The following is a 13,182-nucleotide window of genomic DNA, read 5'->3' on the forward strand; positions in this document are numbered from 1 at the left end:
AAAAAAAAAAAAAAAAAAGATCCCTTTCTAACTATATTAGGTAGGCTGCATGACACTGGACCACCTCAGTTATTCAGAAGGTATTTGTTTACCTCCATCTCGAGTACATTTTGGACAAGAAATTGCAGAAGACTGGAGACCTCACCTGACCGCGACAGTCGCAATGATGCCATTCCCCACCGTCCTGTCACACTGAACACCGTCCTCTATCCAGGCGGCCCCCAGGGACGCCCAGACCATCTCTGGCAGAAAGAGTGCCAGGCGCACGTAGAGCAGCTTAGACATGGATTTCCGTGGTCCAGGATTACAAATGGTCCCTGAAACAGAAAATGTTCAAACTGGTCACTTGCCCCTTCAGAGATGAGTAGTTGCCCTTCCACAACAAAGCAGCTGTCACAGCACACATATGTGTCCCACAGGCACACCCGCCATCTGACTTTTCTGCCTGTACTTGGGCAACAATGCCTAAGTTTGAGAGCAAGAGACAAAGCGAGGGATGGGAAACATGACAAAAAGCCTCAGATTCATTTCTTAGACTTACCAGCGTTTAAAAACACTTCTGGGTTCTAACTAGAGTGACAATAAAATCATTGTCCAAATTGGGATAATTTTGAGAGCAAAGGGAGGCTCTATTAATAATGCTGGGACAACCAACATAAAACAGAACTAACTGTCACAAGCAAACAGAGGTATACAGTCACCCGGGTTCTCACAGCCAGGAAAATCCAGGCACCACCTGAAACAGCATGGGCCCGTTTTTCTTTAATCCTCCCAATGACTGTGACATAGTCATCATCCCATTTTACAAATGAGGAAGCTGAAGCTCAGAGAGCTTAGTAACCACTTTCTAAAACATAATCCAGATTCGCAGGCTGCAGGCTCTCTGCCTCACCAATGCTCCGTGGTCCTCACTTTTGGGAAGCGAACAATTCTGATGTGTGAGACCACTTGCAGAAGCCCACCACTTAGACACAACATTTAAAACTGAGTTTGAGGCTTCCCTAGTGGCACAGTGGTTAAGAATCCGCCTGCCAATACAGGGCACATGGGTTTGAGCTCTGGCCCGGGAAGATCCCACATGCCACGGAGCAACTAAGTCCGTGTGCCACAACTACTGAGCCCACGTGCCACAACTACTGAAGCCCGAGCACCTAGAGCCCATGCTCTGCAACAAGAGAAGCCACGACAATGAGAAGCCTGAGCACCGCAACGAAGAGTAACCCCCACTTGCTGCAACTAGAAAAGTCCGCGTGCAGCAACAAAGACACAACGCAGTCAAAAATAAAAAGAAACAAATAAATTTATAAAAATAAATAAATAAATAAAACTGCTTGTAAAACAAATCCAAGTATCATTAGAGGCCTGTGTACTTTAATTCTTGGTGTAAATCAACTCTCTCCCTTTGGGAAAAAGTTGTGATAAACACCAATTTAAGCAACATAAAAATGCCACATGATTAAAACAAAAACAGTGACTGAAAAAAAATCTAAGATCTAAAAAATAATTTGATAAGGAAATAGCTTTTAAATTCCAAAAGCTACCTTCCATTAGAATGAATTACTTAGAGTCATATTTTAAAATATTAGACACTATCCGGCCTTATTTTCGGCACAAAGACAAAATGTTCTAAGATAACTGAAACAGCACTCTCTCTCTCTCCCTGAGGAACAAATAGTGCAGGTATGTAAAAATCAGTCGTGTATCTGGAGTCTATTATTATATAACAATAGTCAACCAGCAGAGAGAAACAGGAAACAGCACCTGCTCTCATCCCACCTCCTGGAGGGCTAGGATTCCAAAGAAGAGGCTGCTGGAGCAGGGAGGCTCCAGCCCGGGACACTGCCCAGATGAAGCAAATTCAGAGGTAAGGAAGCAGGAGACGGAGTTCTGGTGAAGGGTCCAGAAAAGACATGAGATACTGAAAAAGTCTTTTTATGTTTACGCTTGCCTAGAAAAGCATTTTTTTACTCAGACCTTTATTTTCTCCTCGACGTAAAGAGCTGCCGGTGTGGATCTGGTGCTGCAGCGAGCATCACAAGGCTGACGCCCCAGAATGAATGAGCGTGGCTACATCCCCAATCGTAATATCTCTGACGCTGTCTCAGGAAGTAACCCTGTTGCCCTTCACATGGCTGAGCCAATGACATGAGAGCCACACAAGGAAGGCCTGTGTCACAGAATCTTGGGACTTGACACCTCTAGCCACTGCAGTGATTTTCTCTGGCACGAGAGGAGCTCTTGAGACACAAACGCCGAGGTGATGCAACATGTCCCAGAATCCAAACCAAACACAGCGAAGGCAGACCTTGGAAGCTGAGGGCATTCTCTCAAAACGCAAAAGTCACGAGGGTGGATCTTCCCTAATTAAACCTCCCACGTGGTCAAAACAGTAGGATTTCATCAGGGAGGTTCTCAAATCAAAACTAGAAACTACCACGATATCGAGATTCTACAGTGAAGACCAAGAAAGAGGTAGATACACAAGCGTCAGTTTTCTGGATACAGATGACTGAATTCTCTTTGTTCCAAATGCTCCCTTACAATGTGTGCTGTTTCGTTTAGAGGCGTATCAGCCAAATGCTCCAGAAACAGGGCCTTGCCGTTCAAATGACAGATTAATTATTGAGATGACTTACGAAACAGAAGGGGTGATGGGAGTTATCCATGTATCAGTAATAAAGTTTACCAAGGGGTTCACGGTTATTAAAAGATAGACCTAAAGTTTATAACTTGTAAAAAACTCTGATTCTGTGCAGGCAATGCAGGTAAAGGGTGAAAAGTTCAAAGCGCTCAAGTGGGTATAAAGTAAATGTTAAGCCTCCCTCCCACCACTGAATCCCAGCCCTCGGTCACCTTCCCTCAAAGTAAACTAGTCACTCATGTACCCCCCCACCCACCCACAGAGTCCACACATAAACCAAACAGGTAAGTTTATCCCTTTACAAAAAGGTAACAAACTACATACAGTGTTCTGTACCTTAGCATATTGGAAATCACTCCTTGTCCATTCACAAAGCATTTCACATTCTTTTTAACAGGTGCACAGGAGACCATCATGTGAACAAGCGACACTTAAACCGGCGGCCTACTGACAGGCACCGAGTTTCTTCCAATCTTTCATGCCTACAAGCGACACCGTGGCAAAGTTCAAGTATTTTGCACACATGCAAATATATGGGGAAGAAACCGACTGATACCCACATGTACACAACACACACAGCCAAACTAGGCTTCTAAGAGATTCAACAAATCTACATGCCCACCAACAAAATGAGCTGCCTGAGCAGAAGGGAGGTTCTGGGGAAGGCGTTCCCTGCTCCAGGGAAGACCCAGAAGCAACAGTCTCACAACTGCACAGACTCACCAACCCAGTGTATCATCTTGATGAATTTTCCTTACTGTGATTTAGGCTGAATGTTTTTTTATATATGTAAAAATCTCTTTTACTTATTTTATTGTTCACCGTATTTGCCCATTTTTGCGTTATTGGTCTTTTTCTTATTTATCGTAGGGCCCTTCTATATTAAGGAGATTGGCTCTACGTCTCATCTATTACAATATTTTTTCCCATTTGTCTTTCTTTTTCTTTGAAAAAATAAGAGAAAAACTTTATTTCAAACAGGTTCAGTGGTACGCATGCTACAGCAAAGGCTGGTTGTAACAGCAGTTTAATTTCAAATCTGAACTGATGCACAAATGTGACACTGTTAGGCAATGATCAATTACTACTAAAATGTGGATTAAATCCACCAATATGCCAATTCTGACATTTATTATAGATTCTATTATTTATTTTACTAGTAGAGGTTAATTTTCATCAGAAGAAAATGAAAACAACCTTATGGCTTCCACTGAGGTAATGAGCTGTATCCCCAGTACTGCTTTGAAATTATACCCCTAGGCTGTTAAGAGAAACGCTGACTTCGTCCAAATGTATGACTTCACTGATAATACTGTTGGCTTGATGGTTATTCCTCTTCTTATTTGACTTTAGCCATCATCTGTCTTTTTTTTTTTCACTTTATGGTATTCTTCACTGAAATTTACATAATATTTAAAATAAAGCATATGACGTTATTGATTTGTAACAAATTGGCAATTAAACTAACATGTTTTTATAAAATACTGTCTTCAGTTCAGTTGTGGTATCTTTAGCTACAAGTATCAGAAAATCAAACTCAAACTGGTTTAAAAACAAACAGGGCGCTTCCCTGGTGGTGCAGTGGTTGAGAATCTGCCTGCCGATGCAGGGGACACGGGTTTGAGCTCTGGTCCAGGAAGATCCCACATGCCGCGGATCAACTAAGCCCATGCGCCACAACTACTGAGCCTGCGCTCCAGAGCCCGCAAGCCACAGCTACTGAGCCCATGTGCCACAACTACTGAGGCCCATGTGTCTAGAGCCTGTGCTCCGCAACAGGAGAAGCCACCGCAATGAGAAGCCAAGAGGAGCCCCCGCTCGCCGCAACCAGAGAAAGCCCGCACGCAGCAATGGAGGCCCAACACAGCCAAAAACAAGTAAATTAAATAAATAAATTAAAAAAACAAAAACAAAACAAGCAGGACCTGTCTTAAGTCAAGGGGCTGGAAACGCAGGGCCGGGACTGGCACCAGGGTGCCCCCTGCTTCTCAGCCCTGCCGTCCCCTGTATTCAGCTCCTCCCGTGCTGTGAGCGGAGGGGACTCAGCGGGAGCCCAGCAGCTCACTCGTGCACGCGCCATCCGGGGGGAAAACCACATGCTGCTTCTGGATCTTTCCCGGAGGAGCAGGGAAGGACTTCCCTGGAACTTCCCAGGAAACTCCCTGAATTTCACTGGCCCGAATCAGGGCCCATGTCCAGTCCTGAACCAACCACCCAAGCTGCACCGGGCAGAGGGCCGGTTTCTGTGAGGGGTGGGGGGAAGTCCTGTCTGGAGGAGGCTGCTGCATAAGCAACCCCCCCAGAACACCCCACACAACCGACAGATGTTTGCCGAACTCTGACGTGTGACGGTGCCTGCGAGGAGAAGCCTGAGGCATGCGGCCATCCATCCACCGCAGGGGCGTGACTGTGCCCCGACACCACCAAAACTATCCGAAGAAAAACATTTAAGGAGAAAAAGGCTTATACTTAACCCACTATTACAGTTGTAAACCTGGTGTGCTAAACAGAATGTGATGTGAACAGATAGGGAAATTAAATTAGATACCCTGTACCTGAAATGACACCATCTTTCAGAAAATCTGAGCTCAACAGAACCTCATAGCGCTAAATCCTCATCGTACACATTTCAGCTCCTTCCTTTCCTTCAGCATCAGTACCAATGACAATCCAGACTTGGGGTCCGACAAAGACCAAAGAACTGGGACCGTCTTTGATCCAGACCCCATGCATTCATGTTTTCAGAGGTAAACTGAAATATCCAGAGCTGTATTTTCTACGTTACTGCAGTACGTGGGCATGCGCCATGCTTCTTGGTCATCCAAACCCTAAGGTCTTTTTCTCATGAAACACTTTGCCACTAACATTTCTCTCTGTATTTCTCCCCACGAACTACCATCTATGAAGTTTCAGTCTATCGTTCCACCCTGTCGAGATCTTGATTCCATCACCCAGGGTATCGGCTACTTACTCCCTCCCAGTTTTATCATCATCATCTACAATCTGTAAGCCTCCCTCCTACATCCCGATTCATCCAGTGATAAAACACATTGGATGGTAGCATGCCATGCAGCCCTGCCTTTGATGGATGAGTTTTCCTTTACTGTTGCATTTCTTTATTAGACACAAGAGTGCTCAGCTCATCCTACAAACCACAGTAATCGACAGGGAAGGTTTCCAACGTTTTCAGACATTCTCAGCTAAATGACTGCCTGAAGAAAATGGTAACACATAGAATAAAACTATCAAGAAGAGATATAACTCTTACAACTAATTAATAAAGGACAAAGAACCCAATTTAAAATTGGGCAAAGAATCTGAACAGACATTTCTTTAAAAATAATATAAAAATGGCCACTGAGCATATGAAAAGATGCTCAATATCATTTGTCATCAAGAAAATGCAAATCAAAACCACAATGAGGGCTTCCCTGGTGGCGCAGTGGTTGAGAGTCCGCCTGCCGATGCAGGGTACGTGGGTTTGTGCCCCGGTCGGGGAAGATCCCACATGCCACGGAGTGGCTGGGCCCGTGAGCCATGGCCGCTGAGCCTGCGCGTCCGGAGCCTGTGCTCCGCAACAGGAGAGGCCACAACAGTGAGAGGCCCGCGTACTGCAAAAAAAACAAAACAAACAACAAAAAAACCCCCAACACAATGAGACAGCATTTCATATCTACCAGGATGGCTACGATCAAAAAGTCAGATAATAAGTGTTGGTGAGGATGTGGAGAAACTGGAACGCTTATAAAGTGCTGGTGGGAAAGAAAAATGGTGCAACTGCTTGGAAAACAGTCTGGCTGTTCCTCAGGAAGTTAAACAGATTTACCATGTGATTTAGCACTACCACCCCTAGGTACATATCCAAGAGAAATAAAAACATAAGGGTACATAAAACATGTATGCGAATGTTGAAAGCAGCATTATCTGTAACAGCCAAAAAGTGGAAACAACCCAAATGTCCACCAACTGACAGATGGATAAGTAAACTGTGGTATATACGTTCAGTGCAATACTAATCAGTCATAAAAAGGAATGAAGTGCTGATACATGCTCTAACACGGATGAACCTTGAAAACGTTATCCCAAGTTTAAGAAGCCAGACCGAAAGGCCACATAGTGGATGAGTCCAACTATATGATGTCCAGAACAGGCAAATCTACAGACAGGAAGTAAAGTAGTGGATGCCTAGGGCTGAGGGAGTTGGGGAGAAATGAGGAGTAATTGCTAGTGGGTACAGGAAATTCTTTTTGGGGTGATGAAATGTTCTGAAAATGATAGCGGGGAGGGTTGCACGACTCTCTGAATATACGAAAAATCACTGAATTGTACACTTAAATGGATGAATTGTATGGTATGTGAATTATATCTCAAAAAAGCGATTAAAAAAGAAGAGGTGTTGGGAATTCCCTGGTGGTCCAGTGGTTAGGACTCCCCCACTGCAGGGGGCCCGGGTTCCATCCCTGGTCTGGGAACTAAGATCCCGCAGGCTGCACAGCCAAAAAAAGAAGAGGAAGAAACGGTGTCAAACAGAAGAGACTAGTGTTTACCTTTCATGCTGACACACACGATGGCTGACACGGTGCATATGATAACTGCCAGCAGAATGATGAGCACGATCAGGTAACTGCTGAGCAGGACGCCACCAGGACAGTCCAGCTTCCCTCTGTGCATGAGATACAGCGTCAGGATGCCGATCCACCTGCCGAGACACAGGTAGCGTCAGAAATGGAATCCAAGGAGCCGCTTTGAAAAACACAATGGAAGGAAGTAAATGGAGTTAATACTTTCCAAAACAAGGCAAGGTTCACTTTGGAACTGAATCGTCCTCAATAAAATATTTACTAAGTCAACTAAAGAGTATGGCTTTTTTTTTTTTAATGAGTTTTATACTTTCTATGCTTACATCATTGTTCTTATTCTGTGCCTGTTGTAATACATTGAAAGCCATAAGCAAGCAAATATAATGTGAACTGCTGGAAAGCAGCCCCATCGTGACTCCAAGATATGCACCTGGTAAACAAAGTATATACTTGTTCAGTCATCAGCAAGAGAATTTTTACTTCTGTGGATTAACAAGAAACTGACAAACGCACATGGTAATCTGCTGGGTGTGGTACAAAAACAAGGGGATGGGAAGCAAGCTATGGAAAGATGTTCTGTGGTGAACACTGATCAACGTGAAAGGACAAGGATTGCAGACTCATATGTATATTTTGTAATTCAGGACAGAACAATGAAAGGCAGCACCAAACAATGCAACGTGATAGTGGCTCTTCACGAGAGTTATTTCAGAATCTGGCAGGGAACCATTTCGCAAGAACGCGGTATTAGAGATTCAAGGCCAGAAGAGGTACTGGACTAGATAACTTTTTATGCTTTTGTCAGTTTTGTGATATTACATCCTTCTCTAGAAATAATAACAGGAAATGATCTCAGAAAGACTGGCCCTAAAAACTATGAAACAACTAAGAAGCAGCTCATAATTTCATGTTTTTAAATTCCCCTCCCCTTAAGAATCTACTTTTTAATAACGATGATATTACTCTTCGCTCAGACCCTCTGGGACTGACTTTCAGGCACCCAATTCCACTTCCCACGGATTCCACATTTTGAAAGACTAGAGAGAAAATGCCAGTCCTGTGTGCTGGTCGAGGGATTCAGCCACAACCGGCTCAGGAACGGCACGAACGGTACTGTTGCCATTCCTGCGTTTGGCAGACAAGATGCAGTGCGTTTCCATGCAGAACGCGGGACTGATGCTGATGGCTGTTCCCGGCTCGAGGCAGGAGGTCTCGAGGCCACGGCTTTGGGCGGCAGCGCAGTCCCGGCGGCTCCCAGGCCCGGGTCTCTACGCCCCGGAGGGGTGCCCGTGCCCTGCAGCGCCGACGTCCCGCAGGCGGGCCCACCCCATGACGCCGGGCACGGCGCACCCGCTCTGGACCGCCGTGTGCCGTCTGGAAATGGGGAGAGCAGCGGCACCCACCTCCTCGGGCGGTGGAGAGGACCAGGTACAAGAACGCAGGGCAGGCGACATCGTCCCTGCCCTCGACCGCCTCGGCACCGCTCCCTCCTCCGCCCCGGCCGCCCGCTGCCCGCAGAGCCCGCCCTCACCACAGCACTCGCACGAACAGCTCGAAGACCCCCGGGAAGACCAAGTCGTCGCTAGCGATGGCCCAGCGCCTGCCGAACAGCACCATCCCCGGCATGGCGAAGAACCCGCCGCCCGGGCTCGGGCCGGCTCGCCGCGAGCGCGCTGCCACTCGGAGCCCCGATCCCTCCGCTCAGGGAAGGCCCAGGGCAGGCGGGCAAAGGGCAGGACTGCCCATTTACCAAGGTCCTCTTGGCCCAGGCCGCAGGGCTGGCGGGGGCGGGGGGCGGGGGCGGGGGGAGAGAGAGAGTGAGAGGCCGAGACCGGCGCACGCGCACTGAGCCCCACGCAGCGGCCGCTGGGCCTCTGCGCCTGCGCAGATGAGCTGACCCGGAAGACGCAGGTGGGCCTCGTAGGGTCTTTGCAGGTGTGAATTCTGTTCTGCTATTTTCTTTTTGTAGATAAGGAGTCTTCCTGACGCGAAGGGTTAGCTAGCCCAGAGACCCCCCAGCAGTCAGTGGCGGATCTGGAGTTCATACCCAGGTCTGTGGGGCAGCAAGCCTATGACGAAGTTGCCCCCAGCCCTGACCGATCCTGGGGTCAGGAGTGCCTCTTTAGGACCATTCCCTGGTTCAGGGCCTGAAGCCACACGGCAGCTTTGTGCTGGGGAGTGGGGAATAGCCTGATCTGCCCTCCTTCCTCCCTAGCAGGTCATAGGTTCTGACCACTTCCCAGCCCCTCCACTGCCCTCCACCCTGGCCCGAGCCCCCTTCATCGTGTACCTAACCCGGTCTCCCCAGTGCTCTCCCCCACTCTGCCACCCCACCTACGGTGCATTCTCCCTACAGCAGCTGGGGTGACCTTGTTGAACCGTCAAACCAGGCCCATCAGCTTAGGATCTTGCAAGGCTGCACTCCAAACCCCTAGAGAAGCTTTTCCTTGGTAGTTATACAGCATAAGTCTGTAAATGCGTGACTATCTGCCTTCCCAGGTTAGGGTTACTACTTTCTCCCTCCTTCACTCCACTGCCTGCCACCTTTTTTCCCCTGAAATACATCATGCTTATTCTCGCCCCAAGGTTTTCAAAGTCTCCGTATCCTTTGCCAGGGACGCTCCTCCTGCAGGTCCCTGTCACTCTCTCACTTCATTCAGCCCTGAGCTCAAGTGTCACTGCCTCAAGAGCCTTCCCTGGCCACTTTATCTAAAACAGCCCACCCATCGGTTCCCGCTCCTTTGCCCAGCTTTAGTTTCCTTCACAGCTCTTAGTCACTCCCTGACATTGTATCACGTGTGTTATCGCTGTCCTCCCACCTTGAGTGTGTTAAGTTGCCTGAGCTTGAAAACCTTGTCCATCTTGTTCCCTGCAATGCACATAATAGAGCACATTAAACGCACTTATTAAATACTTGATTAATGAACAAACATTAAATGTCAAAATTTTCCAAGTCTGAAGAACCTTCAGTGGTCTTCTAAAGGGCAGAATTTCAGAGTTAAAAATAATAATGTTAAAAAAAAGTAATAATAATAATAATAATGAAACTGTATTGACGGTTGTGAAAATGATACAGGGAATTGTAAACAAGGAAGTTATGAGATTTTTATAGAAAAAGAGAATCATTCAATCATTCATAAAATAAATATTTATTGGGCACTTGGTGTGGCCAGAAGTGACTTAATCAGAGAGGTCAGGGAAGACTTCCCTGAAGAAGATATTAAAATGAGATCTGGAGGAAGAGTAGCAATTAAGGTGAAAAAGGGTGATTCAGAAGTTAGAATGTTGTGCCTGTGATCACATACATTCTTTTTTTTTTTTCCAGTTTAAATAAAAGAGGGAATTTATTAGAAGAATACAGTTTCTTACGGGGACTCCAACAGCAGAAGTGGGTTAAGAGCTAGGAGGAAGCCTTTCTGGAGGACAGGTCATATTGTAACCACAAACGTTTACTTCTGGGTTTTGCAAGAACATGAATAGAATATCCTAGAGGTCAGTCCTCCCTGCATAGTGCATAAGGGACTAGAATGTGGCTTCATTTCTGCTGGCTTTTTGATCCTTATATTCCTTTATGCTGGCTTCAAACGTGTCAAGCACATGTTGGCAGACGTCTATTCATGAGCTCAGTCAGGCCTCTCTGAAAGGGCTCAACAGCTGGAAGGGCACCTCGAGTCTGTATGTGCAAGTTAATTTTGCTCTCTGAAGGATGGGTTGTAGTGTAACCACAAAATTCCACTTCCAGGTTCTTTATGATCATGTAACAAAGAGAATTTCCCAGGGTATGGTCCTCCTCATGCAATACAAATGTCACACAGTGTCTATCTGTCCCAGCTGCCTGGACCATTTCCAGGGCTGTCTTCCTCTCATTCAGCCATTGGGGTCTTCAATCCAGCCAAAAATAAATTAATTAATTTAAAAAAAGAGTAAACAAATTTTTTTAAGGTAAATGTATTTTTTTAAATTAATTTATTTTTGGCTTTGTTGGGTCTTCGTTGCTGTGCGCGGGCTTTCTCTGGTTGCGGCGAGCAGAGGCTACTCTTCGTTGTGGTGCATGGGCTTCTCATTGCAGTGGCTTCTCTTGTGGCAGAGCACTGGCTCTACGCGCACCGCCTTCAGTAGTTGTGGCACGCGGGCTCATTAGTTGTGGCTCGTGGGCTCTAGAGCACGGGCTCAGTAGTTGTGGCACAGGGGCTTAGTTGCTCCGCGGCACGTGGGATCTTCCTGGACCAAGGCTCGAACCCGTGTCCCCTACGTTGGCAGGCGGATTCTTAACCACTGCGCTGCCAGGGAATTCCCTGTATTTTGTATAGTTCTAATCACTGCAGATATATTCTGCCATTTCCACGTTAACAGTATTCCATTGATTGAATTAGAGCTATTGTATTTATTTATTTATTTTTTAATATTTGTTTTATTTGGTTGCACCAGGTCTTAGTTGCAGAAGGCAGGCTCCTTAGTTGCGGCACGTGGGATGTAAACTCTTAGTTGCAGCATGCACGTGGGATCTAGTTCCCTGACCAGGGATCGAACCCAGGCCCCCTGCATCAGAAGCATGGAGTCTTATCCACTGTGCCAGCAGGGAAGTCCTGAATTGGAGCTATTTTAAAACAATATATTGTGCCATCATGTGGGTATGTCATACAAAGCATAGACAGCCCCTTATTTTACAGTTTTTTTTTCAATTTTCTATTAAAAATAGCAATTTAAAAAGTTTTTAAAAATCAACGTTAAAAAATAACTATTTTTTGTTACTTCCAAAATGAGATATCCAAGTCAAAGCATAGCTCTTGAAAAGGTGAATGACCCATCATGACTTCTAAATGATGAAAATTTTCAAATACAGAGATGTCCGATACCTAAGGACCCACTGTCCGATTTAACAAGGGATAACATCCTGCCATATTTGCTTCATCTTGAATTTGGTGGTGGTGGTGGGGGGAGATCTTTGATATCCTTCCCTGCTTGTTCTTTCAGGTTAATTTCACTATGTATTTGCAAATAACAGCAGGTATTCTTCAGCGATTTCTTGGCATTTCATTTTATCTTCATATTAACTTGAAGAAACTGATCTTTATTCTGTGTTTCAAACTGATTCACATCTTCCTCTATTAAACCCCTATGTTCTGAATAAGATTAATATCCTTGGATTTAATGTTTGCTCTATTGTCTGTGTCAGATGGGGGTTGGGATGGGGGGGGTTTAGCCAGGTGATCTTTCCATCAGTTGGATAGTTGTTTCCCTGAGCATTCTTTAAAGTCCTGAGATCTTCAGTTCTCAGAACTTGAAGTAAACACATCACTTAGTTTTAGGGCACACCAGTTTTCCTATTACAGAACTATTTATTGTCTTAGAAAACTTATGAGTAAATAGGTTCTGTATTTCCATTCCATTTTGGTAATGGAGTCAGTATATAGTGTTTGCCTGAAGACTCACTTTTTAAGTACCCAAGGTCACACTAGGTCAGAAATCTGGAATATTATGTTCTGGTAGTATAAAAAAGTATCCTTGTCATTGTTTAAAAGGACTAGTACTATATTATGCTGCAACTTGCTTTTAAATTGCAGGGACAAATTGGTTGTGGGAATTGTTTCAGAACTGGAAGAGAATGCCCTGCCCAGCACCTGCACAAGACTCTACACTGCCAAGGCTAACCCAGATCAGTTGGCAGGGGAGGGAGCAGTGGTTACTGGGCAGACTGCAGGTTCCTTGGAGTTTCTACATTCAGCCACTACATGGTGAAGCACACAGGAGAAAAACCCACATGGAGCCCCAATCCAATCAGCCCTCATCAGACCTCACTGACAGCAGGTTTTACAAGGTACCTGGGAGTCACTTTCTGAAGATGCAAGCTCTCTAACAAGGGCAAAACTACTAAAGTCGTCGAATGGGTCAAAGGAACTCTGGCTGAACTGGTTCCAGCCGGCTTTCAAGGCAGCTGTCCCAAGTTAAGCACAAAGAAGG

The 13,182-nt window shown here is 45.7% G+C and overlaps 1 protein-coding gene and 1 pseudogene across 3 annotated transcripts in view; both read right to left on the bottom strand.

Moving 5' to 3' along the window:
* The window catches only part of DAGLB (diacylglycerol lipase beta), a 28,279-nt gene extending 19,410 nt beyond the window's left edge, over window positions 1-8,869 (bottom strand). Inside the window, exons 1-3 of one of the 2 annotated variants that reach the window (XM_007448882.1) lie at window positions 8,753-8,869; window positions 7,189-7,340; window positions 146-317 (exon numbers count right to left, since the gene is read on the bottom strand). In XM_007448882.1, the coding sequence (XP_007448944.1) occupies window positions 146-317; window positions 7,189-7,340; window positions 8,753-8,847 (419 nt within the window). In that variant the 5' untranslated portion in view covers window positions 8,848-8,869. The remainder of the gene's footprint in view (window positions 1-145; window positions 318-7,188; window positions 7,341-8,752) is intronic. The other variant, XM_007448883.1, reaches the window with a different exon arrangement.
* Window positions 8,870-10,550: 1,681 nt separating this feature from the next.
* On the bottom strand, window positions 10,551-11,117 carry LOC103081734 (DNA-directed RNA polymerases I and III subunit RPAC2 pseudogene; annotated as a pseudogene). The gene has a single exon (XR_456929.1). The product of XR_456929.1 is annotated as a DNA-directed RNA polymerases I and III subunit RPAC2 pseudogene (transcript).
* Window positions 11,118-13,182: the final 2,065 nt, after the last annotated feature.

This window comes from Lipotes vexillifer, unplaced genomic scaffold (genome assembly GCF_000442215.2).
Source record: "Lipotes vexillifer unplaced genomic scaffold, Lipotes_vexillifer_v1.1 scaffold778, whole genome shotgun sequence".
Classification (NCBI taxonomy): domain Eukaryota; kingdom Metazoa; phylum Chordata; class Mammalia; order Artiodactyla; family Lipotidae; genus Lipotes; species Lipotes vexillifer.